This window comes from Lissotriton helveticus, chromosome 5_1 (genome assembly GCF_964261635.1).
Source record: "Lissotriton helveticus chromosome 5_1, aLisHel1.1, whole genome shotgun sequence".
NCBI classification, from domain to species: domain Eukaryota; kingdom Metazoa; phylum Chordata; class Amphibia; order Caudata; family Salamandridae; genus Lissotriton; species Lissotriton helveticus.
The window spans coordinates 215726631-215742835 of NC_136065.1; the positions used below are offsets into that span (position 1 = coordinate 215726631).

At 44.0% G+C, this 16205-nt stretch overlaps 1 protein-coding gene across 1 annotated transcript in view; it reads right to left on the reverse strand.

Annotated features, from left to right (window-relative positions):
- The window catches only part of LOC144754339 (ficolin-1-like), a 292441-nt gene that overhangs the window by 241757 nt on the left and 34479 nt on the right, over positions 1-16205 (reverse strand). Inside the window, exon 2 of the mRNA XM_078642028.1 lies at positions 3351-3455. Coding sequence (XP_078498154.1) covers positions 3351-3455 — 105 coding nt within the window. The remainder of the gene's footprint in view (positions 1-3350; positions 3456-16205) is intronic.

The window sequence follows — 16205 nt, forward strand, 5'->3', positions numbered from 1 at the left end:
CTCTCCTCGGAGAAAGCAGTGCGTAGGCTGTCCTGAATCCCTGTTATTTTATCAACAAAGAATGAGGACAGGTCCTCACACCACTGCTCAGAGGATGGCAATGTTGATTGCTCAGCACAAGGGGAAAGAAAGCTCTTAACTATGGAAAAAATGTCTTTACTGTTATTATTGGCCATAGCTATCCTGCCAGCATAATAGCTACTTTTAGCCACCCTGATGGCAGCATAGTATTCTCTCTGGGCCGTGCGCACCGCCACCTTAGCCTGTGGGCAGTAGGCATGTCTCCAATCGCGCTCCAGTTTTTTGCAGCCCAACTTCATTTCTCTCAAAGTATGCGAAAACCAAGGCTTTGAGGGAGAGGGGCGCTTTTTAGTACTGGTGGCTGGCTTCACAGAGGAGCTGACCCCAATTTCAATCTAGGAATTAAAACGCTTGTACAGCCGCAGTTAGCTCCATACCCAATAAGGGCCGGCCCTGGGAAAGAGCCTCAGATAGAGCCGGGAGGCTGATCTTCTGGGGCCGTACTCCAAAGGAAGGGGCAGAGGCACAAGGAGGCTTCTCTAAAGACCAGGAGATCCTAATCAAGTGATGATCAGACCAATTAACATATTCAGGGTCCGATAAGGATAGATCGAAGTTGGAACAGACTAAATCCAATAAGTGGCCCCCCGAATGAGTAGGCATCTTGACCCAATGTGTAAGCTGAGCTAGATTTAGGGAATCAGATAGACTTCTTGAGTCAGGGGCTTCCAAGACGTCCATATGGACATTAAAGTCCCCCAATAGTAGGAACTTAGGAAACCGTAGGGCACGTGGCACAATAACATCCTCCAAGGCAGTGAAGAAAGACCCCGGAGGACCTGGGGGGGTGATAGACCAATGTGCCCCCCAGCGTGAAATGAGGAGTAAGATCGAAAGAGAAATGTAAAACCTCTCCCTCGCCTAGTTCTTCCGATACCTCACTGGAGAAGGACCAAGTGTCCCTAAACACCACTGCTTATCCCCTGCCTCTCCCAATTAGGCGATCAGCCCAAATGATTTTAAAGCCTCTAGGAATAGCAAGCTCCACCACCGGGGCACACGAGTTATTTAGCCACGTCTCGGTAATGAATAGAATATCAAGTCGACCATCCGACAGAAGCTCAAAGATATCCTGGACTTGTTGCTGGGGGATGCATCCAGCAAAGCTGTCCTTAGTGGTAGAGAGCTTTAAAAGGCCTATGGGCTATAGTGCCCACCACTATGAGCGTCACAACCCTGTATACTGGATTGAATTGTGGTGTTTCGAGTACTGCTGTGAAATTAAAAAGTACCTTCATTTTCTAAAAGACAAGCCCTGGGTCGGACATTAAACATATAGAGCCTAATTACGAGTCTAGCGGTTCTTGGACTGTCAGACGCATGGTGAGGCTGCGGTGGCAGTCTTAGGACTGCCACATTACAACCATTCCCTGGCGGGGTGCCGTGGTCTTGAGGCAGTAATATGTTTGGCAGGACCGCTGCGGTCCTGCAAAACTTATTACGACTTTCCTTACCGCCACTGATTTCATGGAGGTCTTTCCTCCATCAAAACAGTGGCGGTGAGGAAAGAAATTAGGGCCAACAGGGACCGCTTGTGCCTCACTCCATGTGGATGCACACAGGAGGAGCACAATATGTGTCCCCCTCTGTGAATGCATTCCCAGTTCCAGCACGGCATGGACTTCATAGTCCCATTGCAGTGCCTATTTTATAGGCATCACCGTGGGAACGCCAAAGAATCACCTGCCAATGACTAAAAACGTCATAATACGGCAGGCAGCTCCCAAACTCGTAATCAGCCCCATAATGTCTGTTGGTTGATTGCTGAGTTCTGACCTTGTGCACCCCCAACAACATACCTAAGAAGCTTGTAACAGCTCACCCTCTCTGCCCTGCCAGACAAGTGCATAAAAGGTTTACTTGGCCCTTTTTGCAGATCGTAGTAGGTTGGGCCCCAGTGGCACACAACCTACACAACCACTGTTAGTGTCCCCTTGTCGGTTCGTTGGATTCCCAAACGGAGCTTGACAGGGATCATTTCTGAAAACAGACAGCAGTTAATTTCTAAAGGAAGATTTTCTGATGTGAAATGACATGGGACAGGAGTGTGTAGCACTGAACCACCTACAGGAATGGTTAACAGGAAAGACTGGATAGCTTAGTCAAAATATGCATTACATGTGTGGTCGATGCATGGGTGTAGACGGAAACCTTGCAAATACATTGTTATCTTATTATAACAGCGCCCACTTCACAACAGGCAGGTCTCCGTTTCACATATTTCTTGCATGGAAGCCTATGACAATACCCTCTCTGAGGCTGGAGAATTAGAATACCGGGTCATGTGAGTTAGGGATATTTCAAGAGCAAAATGCCAGTTTCTGTGGTAGGAGAAGAGGAGTTCCTTTCCGGTGAAGTATAGTGGATGTTTAAGTATCACAAGAGCCAAAAACGATAGGGCAATTTGGTGTGTAAAATTCACGTAAAATTCATGTAGGAAGCTGCTTTCAGAAATGTGGCGCAAGGTTGAGGAGTGTGGTGGCTCAAATAGAGTAAACAGACAGACCTAAGGTGTCCACCCTAGAGGTGAAAGTAATGTCATTAAGTTTGCTAGAGGGGATCTTGGTGAGAGGTAAGTGCATGTAAATATTATCATCAGGTGGGGAGGATTGTTAGAGGTAAATCAGCTACTGATCATTTTAAGGGCTTCTCTACAGGAAGTCAAGACGTCCGAAGAGCAGGGCTGAGTTCCCATTGCCATTCAACAGAGCCTTTATACTGCTCTCGTTGCTGCTAATTCATTTTTGCATTTTGAATTTTTTTTGTTATGTTCACTTGTAAATATTTGCCATTTCTAAGTGCGATATGGTAGCAGATGTTACAATTATCACACTCAATGGTGCTCAAAGAAACTTGTGTTGAACTGGATATGTGCGTTGTACTAAGTGATGCACTGAAATAGAATGGGAATGGAAGTTACTGAGGATACAGTGGAATGTGAGTGGTGCCATTGAGGAGTCTGGTGGTGGATCTTGTAGACAGAATATGCACCTCCTGTTGTTCTGTTGAATTACTGCTTTCTATAAAATATCATCAGTTCACGGTGAAATTTTGGAACAAGCATGCATTAGAAAATATTGCCACACGACAAGTCTTAAAGATCCACCTGTTTGGGAATCTGTTAGAGAGAGTTGACCCTGTAGTAGACTATTTCAATCAGCATTTGTATGTTTTAAAGTAACCTGGAGCACTCTTTGATTGAGGCATCTTAGTTTACAACAGATGGAATACCCAAACAGAACCCCCACTCAATTTACACAGTTTTATACCTTTCATTCCTGCTTCTCCCTTGGTTCCAGGGGCTCCGGGAAATCCAGGGCATCCTTGCAGAATGGCCAGCTTGTCCTGTGTACCCAGACCAACAATCTTTACCTCTAAAGAAAGGAAGAAAGTAACAAATATTAGCATGACTGCATGGCTCTTCTGATTATTAGAAAGTGTTGTAAAATGTCTCTGACCCACTTCATCAGCTCATGAGACTTTCTAGGTGTGATTGGGTTGAATGTAGAAATAATTCTGCATACCTCTCCTTACGGATATAAAAAGTTACATATGTCAAAGTATGACACTACATTAAAGGTTTGAAGATACCCCAAACAGAAGATGATGAACTTATAGCAAAGGTAATTGAACAAAAATCAACGGAGCCTTCTTTGAACAGCTAGAAGGGCATTATCTATAAAAACACATACTACTAAAATGTCCAATGCTGGGAGTGTGGGACAACAGCGAATGTTTTATTATAGAGCTACAAGCAAATACTTGGCAACCTTATAAAATATATTAAAAATTAAAATATGAGATCGTTTGGATGGAACCAAAAATAAATACATTCTAGAATAGTCAGTCAAAAATTTTACTTTATTTGGTTTATCACAACCATAAAGCATACATGTACAAAATTCTATTAAAATGACAGTAGGTTAAAAGTTCATATAGTTAAAATTTGTTTTTGCATTCATTAATTAAATACTTCCTCCCCTGCATTATCTGTGGTCTGTTTCTATTTTTTGGAGCAAATTCTCTACAGAGTTCATAAATTTTACCCCGCGGCATATTAGAATGTTTGAACCCGCTCCCATCCAACTGGTCACAGCTTGCCTGCAGGTACGGATCTGTTGCATCTTAAAAATAGGTTTCAGTAAATTCTTCCTCCTTTCTATGGAAGATTCGCATGTGCACAGGAGGTGACACAAGGTCTCACTGTGGTAGTCACATAACCTACAACTTCGTCCCTGATGCGTGGCTTTCCATGATGGAATCAAGTCTTTGGAGCAGTGGTCTCCCATTCTGAGGGCCATGAATTTTGTTTTTAAAGATAGCCGGAAGTGCGCTATGAGGTAGGCTTGAGGTTTTAATTGTTTGTAAGAATTTAAAACGGTCCATGCATGGCTCCGCTTGGCCAAAGTCTTTTTATCTTCTATCAAAGATAAAGCTTTTGCATTTAATTTGCAAATCTTTTTGAAAGATGATTCTTCCAGTGGTTTCTTCCAGATCTCCTCTATTTTGAGGGTTTCTAGTGATGTTCGTAGGTCATTGCCCCATGAGTTGGCTTCATGTCGGTCATATTGTTTTTTAACTTCTTGCCAACATAAGTTGTTTAAAGAGCCCATTTCCGCAGATCTTAGTTTCCAGCACCATTTTGCTAGCGCCGCTTTCCGTTGGTATATTTGATTTTGTAATCCAAATTCCAGTCTAATTTGGGCCGGGGCTGCTCCTTTGTATAGATGGAACACAGATTTGTATATTTTTGTCTGGAGAGTGTTTAAAATTGCTGCTTCTTTTCCATGCCATATTTCCAGTCCGTATGAGAGTGATGGTAAGACTTGGGCTGCCATTACCTTTAACAGGTGGTCGTATGATGGACATTGCAGTTTGTCTTGAAGGACTTTATAAGCGAAGCTCAATGATTGAGCTTTAGCGGTTATGATTCTTTTTTGATCTGAAAGTGACATGTTTTTGCTTATTGTAACTCCCAGATATTTGTAAGCAGTTGTTTCCTCAATTTGTCTGCCGTTTGTGTACCATTTAAAAGATCTTCTACAATTGCCCGCTAGTCTCACCACTTTTGTTTTTTTGATGTTTAGTTCTAGGCCCTCTCTCTCAAAATAATCTGTTAATTCTGATATTATTCTTTGTAGGCCTATTGGCGTTTGACTTAAGACTACTATGTCGTCGGCATATTGGAGAAACTGAATACTTTCATTGGCTAATTTTGGCGGATGTCCGTTTGCATTCTGTAGATGGTCTTTTAGGTCGGCCAGGTATATATTAAAAAGGCTTGGGGAGAGCACGCAGCCCTGTTTGAGGCCATTAGTTATTTTTAATTTTGCGGATATTCTTCTTCCGTCTCCCAGTTTTATTTTTGCCCATGTTCCGCTATATAGTGCCATTAATGTTTCCATTAATGCCGGCGGTAGACCCCAAAGATCCAGTTTTTTCCATAGGCGTTTTCTGGGGACCCGGTCGAAGGCGGCTTTCAGGTCTATGTAGCAGGCTATTAGTCCAGTCTTTCTTTTCCCTGCTCCTTCGATTAATAACGACAGTGCTGACAGGTTGGTTAAGCAGCCCATACCTTCCCTGAAACCGGTTTGGAATTTAGGTATTATATTATTGTCTTTTATCCAAAGTTGAAGTAGGGACAATATACAGGATGAAAAAAGCTTCGCCTCCACGTCAATTAAGGCTATTAATCTGTAATTCCCGGGTTCCATTCTACATCCACTTTTATGAATTGGATGGAAGATGTTTCCTTGCCAGGACGGTGGGATCTTTTTTTCTTTATAAATATAATTAAATAGTGGAGTCAGGTATTTTGCCCAGAAGTCGGTGTCATATTTGAATAGGGCGTTCGGCATACCATTTGGGCCGGCAGCTCCTTCCGCTTTCATTTTCCTTATTAATGCGGTTAGGTGTTTAATCGTTGTCAACGGTGCTTGTTCCTCTTGGGCAGCGCTTTCCTGCTGGACGTTCGTCCATTGCCCGGGAACTGTATCTTTTTGTTCTGGATCTTTTAGGTTTTTGAATGTTTCAATGTTGATTGGGTCGCTCTGGATGTTGTACAGATTGTTAATATAAGCGGCCCATGTTGTTTCACTTATTCCTATATTGGCTTGTTCACCAACTACTCATTCTAGAATAGGTTTTGTGTGGAAATGAGTGGTGGGTGGAAGCATGTGTCGATGTTCTTCACCTGGCAGGGATTGGTAGTGCCTAGTGATCCATTAGTGCAAAGTTAGCTGGTAATGTCAACATGCCACATCCATTGGACATTGGTGATCCAAATTGCTTGATGAGGAAGCTATTAGAATTGATACCAATCAGTGATATAATGTAACCAACTTAAGCAAGATGTTTTTCAAAGACACAGGACACTTTTGGTTTGGTCTTTAGATGGAATGTAATTTAAATAAATTGAGAAATAACATCTCACAAAAAAACACTTACATGAATACATTGTCACGTTTGTTTGAAACAATCTGAACAGGAAGACTAAGAGGTAGCATTCATTTCTCATGGAAAGGGGATCCCTATGTGGAAACCAGAATTCAGCTGACTCTCATCCTAGACAGGATTATTTAGTTACTGTAGGAGATTCTGGACCTCTGTAAGCAAACTTTATCAGTTCATCGCTTATTCATTTTGTATGTTTTGCGATTGGTATTTAATCTTTTTGGACACAATAGAATAATTGGATGGTTGCCTGAAGTAGTGAATATAAAGAAAGTGTCAAAATTGACCTGACGATTTGCACCACTTTTCTCTTCTGCCCTCCCTGTATCCAGCCAACAGAGTTGTGCCACCGTCATTCTAGGAGGAACTACCACACCCAAGAGGAAACCCTCCCTTATCCGACTACTGTCACACAGCCTGCCACCATGTTCAGAACACACCCTTCATCCATAACAGGAAAAAAGCAAGCAAAAAAGTCAGACAGAAAGAAAGACTCTTCTGACTTCTCATTGACACTTTATCGACTGGGGTCAACAGAGAGGAATATGATATGCCCATTAATGTGAAGATTTGGATGCACCATCATCAGACCTCCTCTAAAGGAAGAGTGATGAGCTCAGCTCTTTTGATCAATGTCAGAAAAGAGATGAGCAGAGGGAGTGTTTTCTGTGGTTCTCAGTCGAGGTTGCATTTGTGCGGGGTCAAACATGAACTGACCGATCAATATATTGCTAGAACTCCTATCTTAACATACTTATATGTTGATTTTCTTGAAGGAGCAGTCCTGTTAAAGGCAAGAAAAACTATATCAGAACTTCCTTCCTAGAGTGGTGGCTTGGCCTCGTCATCTGATGTAGTTTCAAAGTTTGAGCAGATTATTTCCATTCATCTAATTGGGCATCAGTGAATGCACCCCATTGAATAGCTTTCCAATCATCCCACTGCTAATTATGTTTTTAATTTCGGAATAGTTGATGGAGTAGGAGCATTCAGTACTTAATGATTAGTTGTAGGATTGGCAATGGAAGCAGCACAATGGCTGAACAGGTTCTTTTTGTTTCAAGGGACAGAAGAGGTATTGCAGTCCATCTTACCTGAGCCCAAAAGAGCCCCGTGCAAGTAAAAATGTACCTTCTCTTCCTCGGCCTTAACTAATTCACTCTACCCTATCGTTGCCTGATTCCTGACAGAGAATCCGTCTAGTGGTCTTGTGGTAGTGGTAGAAAACTTTTATTGTTTCAGTTAGTTAAAACCACAACAATACATTTAAAAAGAGTCGACTAATGTGTTTAACATTTCTTAATATATAAGTGCGATCTCTGTTGGTATGTTCTAGAGCATTCCAGTCTAATACCAAATTTGTTATTTAAATAGAATAAAACATAATTAAAATACAATCTGTCTGATTTAGTGCAGAAAGTCTTGGTTTTTATCACTTTTAATGTTCCAGAGAGCTCTCTCCCCGAGCTACCACAGTTATGTTATCCTTTTATTGACTGGGTGCCAGGGAGTACTTTAGCGCTTGGGTGTGGGCTGCAAGGAACTTTAGTAGTAGGCAGTTCAATCGCGTGTCTACTGGGTTCAAAGTTGCCATAATTGCAGATCTGCACGTTCTTATGCCCCGCTCGTTCATAGACTTTTTTAAAAGAGATATTCGAGCTTGAGCAAGATTCGGGCAGATACAGACAAGATGGATGAAGTCCTCATTACTCCTCCCACATAATCTACAGATTTTGGGTCCGTCGTGCACCCAGATTGGTTGGTCCATAGTCAATGGAAATTTCCCCAAGCGGAGTCCCATCAATTTCTGTTTTCTGTGAGCTGGGAATGTGATTGTTAGATATGGGGCTGCCACACGTGTTTTGTAGTTTGATATGACCATCCATGCGTGTTTTCTGGTGCTAAACGTGGCTTTATCGAGTAAGAGGGAGTGAAATTTTGTCGACTTGTTTATAGCTTGTTTGAACGCCGGGTAGGGCAGGTTGAGTTCCCAAAGTTTTCTTGTTCCGGTCTCAGTTATAGCCTTTTCGAGATACTGATTGTATGGGGAGTTAACATCAGATCTTATTTCTTCCCATAATGCTTGGTGCAATTCCGAGGCTGACGTGTTGTGTTTCAGTGTATACCAGTACTTAATGCTTGCGTACTTTCTTCCCAGTGTCTCGTTTATTATTCCGAATTCTAACCTCGTCTGAGCTGGTGAAGCTCCCTGATGTATGTGGAAGGTGGATTTGAAGATGGCTGTCTGCATTTTGTTGAGCAGATCTGCGTCTTTCCCATGCAATCCTACACTGCCATATGACAGGGTTGGAAGGACTTTTGCTTTTATTGTTGCCAGTAAAGGTTTATATGATGGCCCGAGAGCTTTTTAGCCAAAGATCTAAAAGCAAATGAGAGTGAGTTTGATCTCTGAGAGATGTACGACATTTGCTGCTGGTGGCTTTGTCGGTTATCAAAGTGGAAGCCCAAGTACTTGAAGTTGGACACGGCCTCTAGCTTTGTCCCATCCAGGTAGATGTATGCGCTGGCTGTCCGCCGCCTGGTGATCAGCATTGTTTTTGTTTTTGTTGTGTTTATCTCCAGGTTGTTGTTTTTTATGAATTCTGCCAGCCCTGCTAATAACCTTTGGATGCCAATCTTCGTTAGATTCAACAGTACCACATCGTCCGCATAAGATAGATGAGTTAGCGGAAAGGAGCCAAGTTTAGGTGGATGGGATGGGATCTTATTCAGACTTGATGTTAGGTCTGCCATAAAAAGATTAAAGAGGTGGGGGGCTAGGACACAGCCCTGCTTTAGACCTTTACTGGTGTTGATTTTCCTTGAGAGCCGTGTTCCATTCCCCAATTTAACTACCATCCAAGTGTTGGAATAAAGGAGTAGGATCCCTCTCAGGATTTTATCCGGGATGTTCCAACTGCGCAATTTCCTCCATAAGATATTCCGATCTACACTGTCGAATGCTGCCTTTAGGTCAATAAAACACAGGTGAAGGGGCTGTTTTCTTCGAAGATATTTATCGGCTAGCACTGAGAGAGACATAATATTTGTCAGTGTCCCGGTTCCTTTCCTGAAGCCTGTTTGGTTCAACGGAATTCTCTTTGTGTCGTCGGACCAGTTTATTAGATCTTCCAAGATGAGGGATGCAAAGTACTTCGCGTCCACGTCTAGGAGTGCAATCAGTCTATAGTTAGCTGGGGATGTTCTGTCTCCTCCTTTAAAAATTGGTGATATTATGGAGCCCTGCCAGCTTGACGGTATTTCATTTACAGTTGTTATCTCTTCAAATAATTGTTTTAATTTCCTACTCCAAAAGTCCTGATCAGTTTTGTAGACTATTGGAGGGATCCCATTCGGCCCTGGAGCACCTTTGCCACGTGACTTCCTTATGATTCTACTTATGTCCTCTTCGCTGTACCTTGCTTGTTTGACCTTGTTTGATACATCCTTCTTCTCCTGTGGGCTAGCCACGTCACAGTAAAGCCTGGTTGCCAAGAGTTCCCCGTCTGGTGATGGATTTTCTCTGCGTTCATCCTTATTGTTTGATGTTTGCATACAAGCGGTTCTAATTCCACCGCTGGGAGTGATACTCCCTTTTCTTTTTTGGGCCACTTTGTTGGTAGTTTGTTGGATTGCCCCCGAGTTAGACTGATCTGGTGTTATCTCTGCGAACCTCTCTGTTAAAAACGCGGCCCAGTCTGCTTCTTGGACATTCGATGATGTTGGATTTGAAGGGTGATTTAAGCTGTTGATAATCCTCCAAAATGCGTTTGAGTTGGTGTTCTTGGCGGTGCAGAGTAGTTTTGCCCAGAAGTCATCTTTCAGAGATCTTTTGTGTTCCCACATTTTCTTTTTATATTCTTTCTTGAGGTTTTGTCTTTGGACCCAGTCTTTGGATGACGTAGTTGTCTTTTTTAATGCTCTGGCATTTCTCCTTATCTCTATTTTGAGTTTTGCCAGGTTCTTTGGCAAAGGAATTTTCTTATTCCGAGGTTGTGCTTTATTTGGGACGGACGTACTTGCTGGTAAATTTTCTGTAAAACTCTCCCATTTTTGTATTTGGGTACCTGTTGTTCCCTCACCCTCTATTTTTAGTCTCTGCACATTTGCCTGCAGCTCATCGATGTTGGCCGTTGTCCAGTTAAGTCGTTTTAAGTTAGTGGTCGTGAGGTTATCTCCCACTGTATTACAACTGTGATATTTGGTCAGTTTTAAGTTGAAATAAATATGTTGATATGAATGATCACTTTTTGAGGTGTGTTCTATTGAAAATTGCTGGACGAATGGCAATAGTGGAAGAGAGACTGCTGTGTAATCGAGCCTTGATGCCGACGAGGTTCCTAGATGGGTGTACTGTGGTGGATTGTCACCTTTGGTTCTTCCGTTAAGGAATCGCAGCCCTAGGAATTCCAAGCTAGTTACCAGTTTTCGACCAATTGGGTCGAATCGCTCTGTTTGTAACTGAGTTTGAGGTTTGACATTCCAAAATTCGTTGTCAGCTGCTATAATCTCATCATCCTCAGGCGTGTAGATTAGGTTTGAATTAAAGTCGCCTGTTACTATGATGTCCCAGGGTGGATTATTATTTCGAGTATCCCTGATTATGGATACTAGCTGATCCAATGTGGCTTGTTTCTCTTTTGCCTTTGGAGGCGCATAAAGGTTAACCAGTAGTGTCGGAGTTGGTCTGCCTGGTATAGTTAGTTTTATTAATTGCATGTTTGGCCCGTGAGGGGCTATTTGTTCTGAGTTAATCTTGATGTCTGACGCAATATAAACTGATAATCCCCCTTTCGGTCGACCGTAGAGGAAATTTTTCCTTGCTGGTATATTGAAGTGGGTGTACCCAACAAGATGTAACTCCTCCAATGCCCATGTTTCTTGGAGGGCGATGATATCACATGCTGTCCAATTGTGAGGGGGCAAGCCTTCTTCCATCCATTTCCTCGCTCCGGCTATATTCCAGGACAATAGGTGGAAGATTTCCTGGGTGCTATCCTTGTGAGGTTTTTTGGGAGGTCAATTATTGTTCTGTTTGTTTAATGTGTCTGTTAACCAGCGCCAGTAGGCGGCGTCATCCTTGGAGTTTATTTGATTGCCTGTTATAGTTAGGGGATGGGTTGTTGACGAGGGGCTGTTCCCTCTAGCGTTCCGTAGTACTGAAATTTCCTGCTCCTTTCTTTCTATCCGATTTTCTGTTTTCACTTTTGTTGCAGGACGAGCTTCAAGAGGGCCTGGGTAGCGTGGTTTTACCGGCCTTGAAAGTCTTATACCCCATAAATCGAATCTCTCTCTGTAGGATAGTATTAGCTGGGCGGTTTCTGCTGTTCGCCATGTTGTGAACGTTTGTTCCAATGAGCTAGTTGTATCTTGCTTGCAGAATTTGACTGATAGTAGGTCCGTGTTAGTTAGGTGTTGAAGCCCTTCAATGTTGGCAAAAAGTTTAAACAAATTTCCCCTGTTGAGAATGTCATGCTTCCCCTGAGTTTCGTATTCCGGGGTAAAAAAGAGTTGATTAAGATGTAAGTTGTCATTGCTAGACCAGTTCTCAGGGCCTTTCCCTAACTCTGGTGTGTTGTCTGGGCTGATTTTGCAGTATGGCCCGGTCCCGGCGGATGTTTGTGTTCCGTGCGTATTGATCCCTTGTGCGCGCTGGGATATCGTGGTCATTATGGTCTGGTTATTCTCTTTTGTTGAGCCTCCGTTTGTGGCAGTGTTTATCTGGGGGGCTCTGATGTAATCAGACTCTGTTCCTTTCCCTGGAGTGACATCCTCGTTGCGGTTCAAGTTTATGTGACGGACTCCGTGCCTTAGTAATATTTTTATACCCGCAGTGGGGGGTAGATTTTTTCCACCCCAGACCTGGCTTTTGCTATTTACGGCTCTTTCATTTATTTTTCGTGGTACCTCCTGGTTATTATTTATGTTAGTAGGTATGCCCTCTGTTGTGGAATCTTGTGATGTGCCTTGAGGCCTGCTTTGTCTTAAGATTGTTTCTTCTCTGCCTTGTAGGCAGTGTTTCGTTCCTTCTTGTCGTTTTTCTTGGAAGACTTCGCTCCTTTGTCTGGCTGGTGTTTGTTTTTTATTCTCTGTCGCCTCTTGGCGTTTTCCCGGAATCTCCGAGGTTGTAGGTAGACCTGGGGGGCCGGTTGATTGTAATGTGCTGCCGTTTTCTATGCAGCTTCCTTTTTCCACTGCTTCAGTTGTCTGTGTTCCGTTGCCGAAGACTGACCTCGGCTGTGCGTCTCTGTTGTTTGTTTCACCTATAGCCGTTAATACTGTGCATGTGCCAGCGTTGCTTATCGTCTCTGTGCGAAGGGCCTGCCTTTCTTTTTTTACTAGGAGCTCTTGTCCTGATGAGTTATGTGCTTGATCAAATGAAACGTTGGATTGAATTGTCGTATTTGGTGTTTCATCCTTGTTTATGGCTGAGGTGAATATGGGGAATATTCTGATACCTTCTTCCGCGTGTCCTGTTGGTTGTTTATTCCTTGCTTTCCTTTCCCGTTTTTTTTGTCGCCTTGTTAAGGAAGTTGTTTTGTTTAGAGTTGTTATGTTCACTGCTGGGCTTATTTCTGCCCTGTTCTTTCCTTTAGAAGTATCCGTTTCTGGGATCTTAAGGATATTATGGTCAGTAATTTTTTTGGTTAAATTTACTGTTTCCGGACTGTTAGCATGGTTGTGATCGATAATTTTCCTGATTGAATTTTCATTGGAGAAATGTGGATCTGATTTTCTTACTGCCAGTATTTGTTCTAGTAGATTGGGAAGGAGACTTAATTTGTCTATGATCGGACCGCAGGTGCAGGGACTCTGTTCCACCGTATACTTTGATTGAGCTGTTATTATTAGGTTATTTAGTTTATCCAATTTATTGTCGATCCCCGCAATGTAGTGGGCTATGGTGTTCATTAAGTCGACTTGGATGTCCATTTTGTCGGATTGCCAGTTTAAAGCCTTTACTGTTGATTGAAGTGTTTCTATTGTAGAGAGAAACAACCCTGAGTTGCTTACTCTAGTGCTTTGTTCGTAATTCTGATTCAATGGCAAATCAGCTCGTTCTTGGGGAAGTAAGGAATTGCCCGGTTGTGGGGTAGCAGTTCTTCCATCTCTGGGATTTTCCACTGTTTTTCCTTTGCTTTGCAGTTGGGTAAATTGCCCTTCCTCGTTTGTATTGCCTAGTTTCTTTTCTGAGATTTCTTCCCTTTTATAGTTGGTTATACTTGTGTTTTGCCGCTTTTCCTTGTTTATTATTGGGCTTGATGTGGGGCTTGCCGTGGGGCTTGATGATTTTGTTTCCCCCATATTGTTCTTCCCTTTGTTTTTGCTTGTGTCTTGTGTTAATTCGTTATTTGGTGTTGGACTTGATGTAAAGTTTAATAGCTTCAGCCAAGATGTTTCTGAAGTGTTCTGACTAGTCAATTCCTTTTGGGTTGTATTTTGTTCCCTGTGAATCTGGGCTTTAGATATCTGGGGCTCTTTGTTAAGTAATTTCTGTGTATGTGGTACTGTTGGGGGACTTTGGGAATTGATTTCTGAGAATTTTTCAAAAAAAGTTAATGCTACTGTTGGTGTTTTCAGTTCTGCATTGGATGCTGATTTTTCTGTGCACGTCAATACTTCCTTCGTCCTCTTACTATATGAGGTGATCTCTGTTGCGGTTCTGGTTGCTTGTGTTTTACTCAAATCCGGAGCAGAAATATATCTTGTTGTGCGTTTTTGCTGCTGGGAGGTTTCCTGATCGAGACCTTCTCCAAGTTCGTCCTGCGTATGGGCCATTACTATAAATTCGTCCTGGTAACTATTTCGGCCAGGTGAGCTAGTTGAGTTCGTCCAAGGTACCTGGGGAGTTAGTTTCATGAGTATTGGTGTTGGGCCTTTGTTGCAAGAGACCTTCTCAGGGGATAAAGGTGTAGGTAGACCCGGAAGAGATTGTTGGGTCGTAAGGAGAGTGGCTCCTGGATTTTTCAAAAAGAAGAAAGCTTTGTTCGCCTCTAGTCTCTCTCTCTCGCCCTGCTTTTTTCTGAACATTGATGCGATTGGAGAGATAAGCTGGATGGATAGCACTCTTGGTGGCCCTTTTTTTGTGTCCGTTTCCTTTGGTGATGGTTTTCCCTGATTTGCTTTGCACTGATCGAGTGATGGGGATTTCTTTGCCTTTGGGGTCCGTTTTTTCTGCTTTGGTGTCCTCCTTACCCTACCTGATCTCATCCTTTAAGGGCTGCCTGGATGATTTTCTGGTATCCTTGCAGCCCGGTGTCTGTGCCACCTGTATCACCTGCACCACCCCAGCCTTTGCCTCCGACTCCGCTGCTTTCCACTCCCCTTCCCCTCCCAAGCCTGTCTGCCCCCACTAAATAGGAGCAGCTGCCGTCCGGGAGGATGGTGAGATGTGACTGCAATATAAAGTCTAAATTGCCGGAAGTGTGCTAGAGCCTGTGTGCTAGAGCCTGTTGGAACACAGTGCCTCTACGATGGTAATGGCCTGGAAAATTTGATAAGATTATGGTGTAGCTGGGGTAGTGGAGAAGGAACCATACAAGATGCAGCAGTTAGTAGTTAGTGGTTTGTAGTTAGTGGGAAGTTGCAGCGTCGCTTTAAGTGATTTTCCACTGTTGGTGCGATATGGCGCTTATCCAGCGGTTAATTACCCCCTTTACGCTCGGTGTGCAGCGTTATGTCTCCCTCCTGGCGAATGGTATCCACATACAATGGGAGGCAGTATAGGCTGACCTAGCGGTGGGGAAGTTGGGGGCTTGGCTGGGTCCTGGATGCCTGCCTCCAGCCTTTGCCCTTGCAGCCTCTGTTCTTAGTTCTCAGTTCTCCTACCGCCTTCCGCTGCCAGCGCCTGCAGCCCCCCAATGCCCCGAAGCTGCCTGCGCGGGGTCCGGGGGTAATGGCTCCGCTACTGTGCAGTCCGGTCGCCACGCCTCTGCCAGTTGAAAGGGGGCCAAGTGGGACCCGGGAGGGAGGGTCACTGTCTGTGGATTCAGTGAGGCTTTTTGGTGGCGATTTCAATAAATCAGCATTATTCCGGCGCCTTTACTATGTGCTCGAAGCTCACGAGTGCCCTTGCTCCTCGCTGTCCCTAGCAGATGGCAGATGGCAGTGAGAGCAGAGAGCAGAGAGTGCAGAGAGGGCAGAGAGGGCGCTTCTGCACTTTTCTGAGGCGAGGTTGAGTGGAATTGTGCAGGGGGAGGAAGGAAGTTTGATAGATGGCTCACCTCGGCTCGGTTTCCCCTGCTCTCCTGGTGGGCGCTCCTGCACGGTGACTCACAGGTCTTGACTCCTCACGAAGCACCTGGCCTGGCCTGGCCTGGCCTCGCCTTGCCTCCTCCAGGTGCCTTTCTCCCAGCGTTCTCCCAGCGCCAGATACCGTGACCCCAGCTCGCACCGCCGGTGCTGGTACGGCGAGAACGGTGACCTGAAGCCTGAAGTGCACGGAGCAAATCCACCACACCGAGGCAGACGCCCTCCGCTTTCCTTCCAAGGGTTTTTCGGTTCGCAGCCGTCCTGTAGCTCTGCGGCTCCGCAGCGTTCCGTAGCTCTGCTCTCACTCCTCGCTCTCGCTCCTCCTCCTCTTCCGCATACAACTCAAAAGTCTAGTGGTCTTGTGGTCATGGAATAATAACTCAGCATGAGAATAGTAGAAAAAGATTTTTGGATTCATG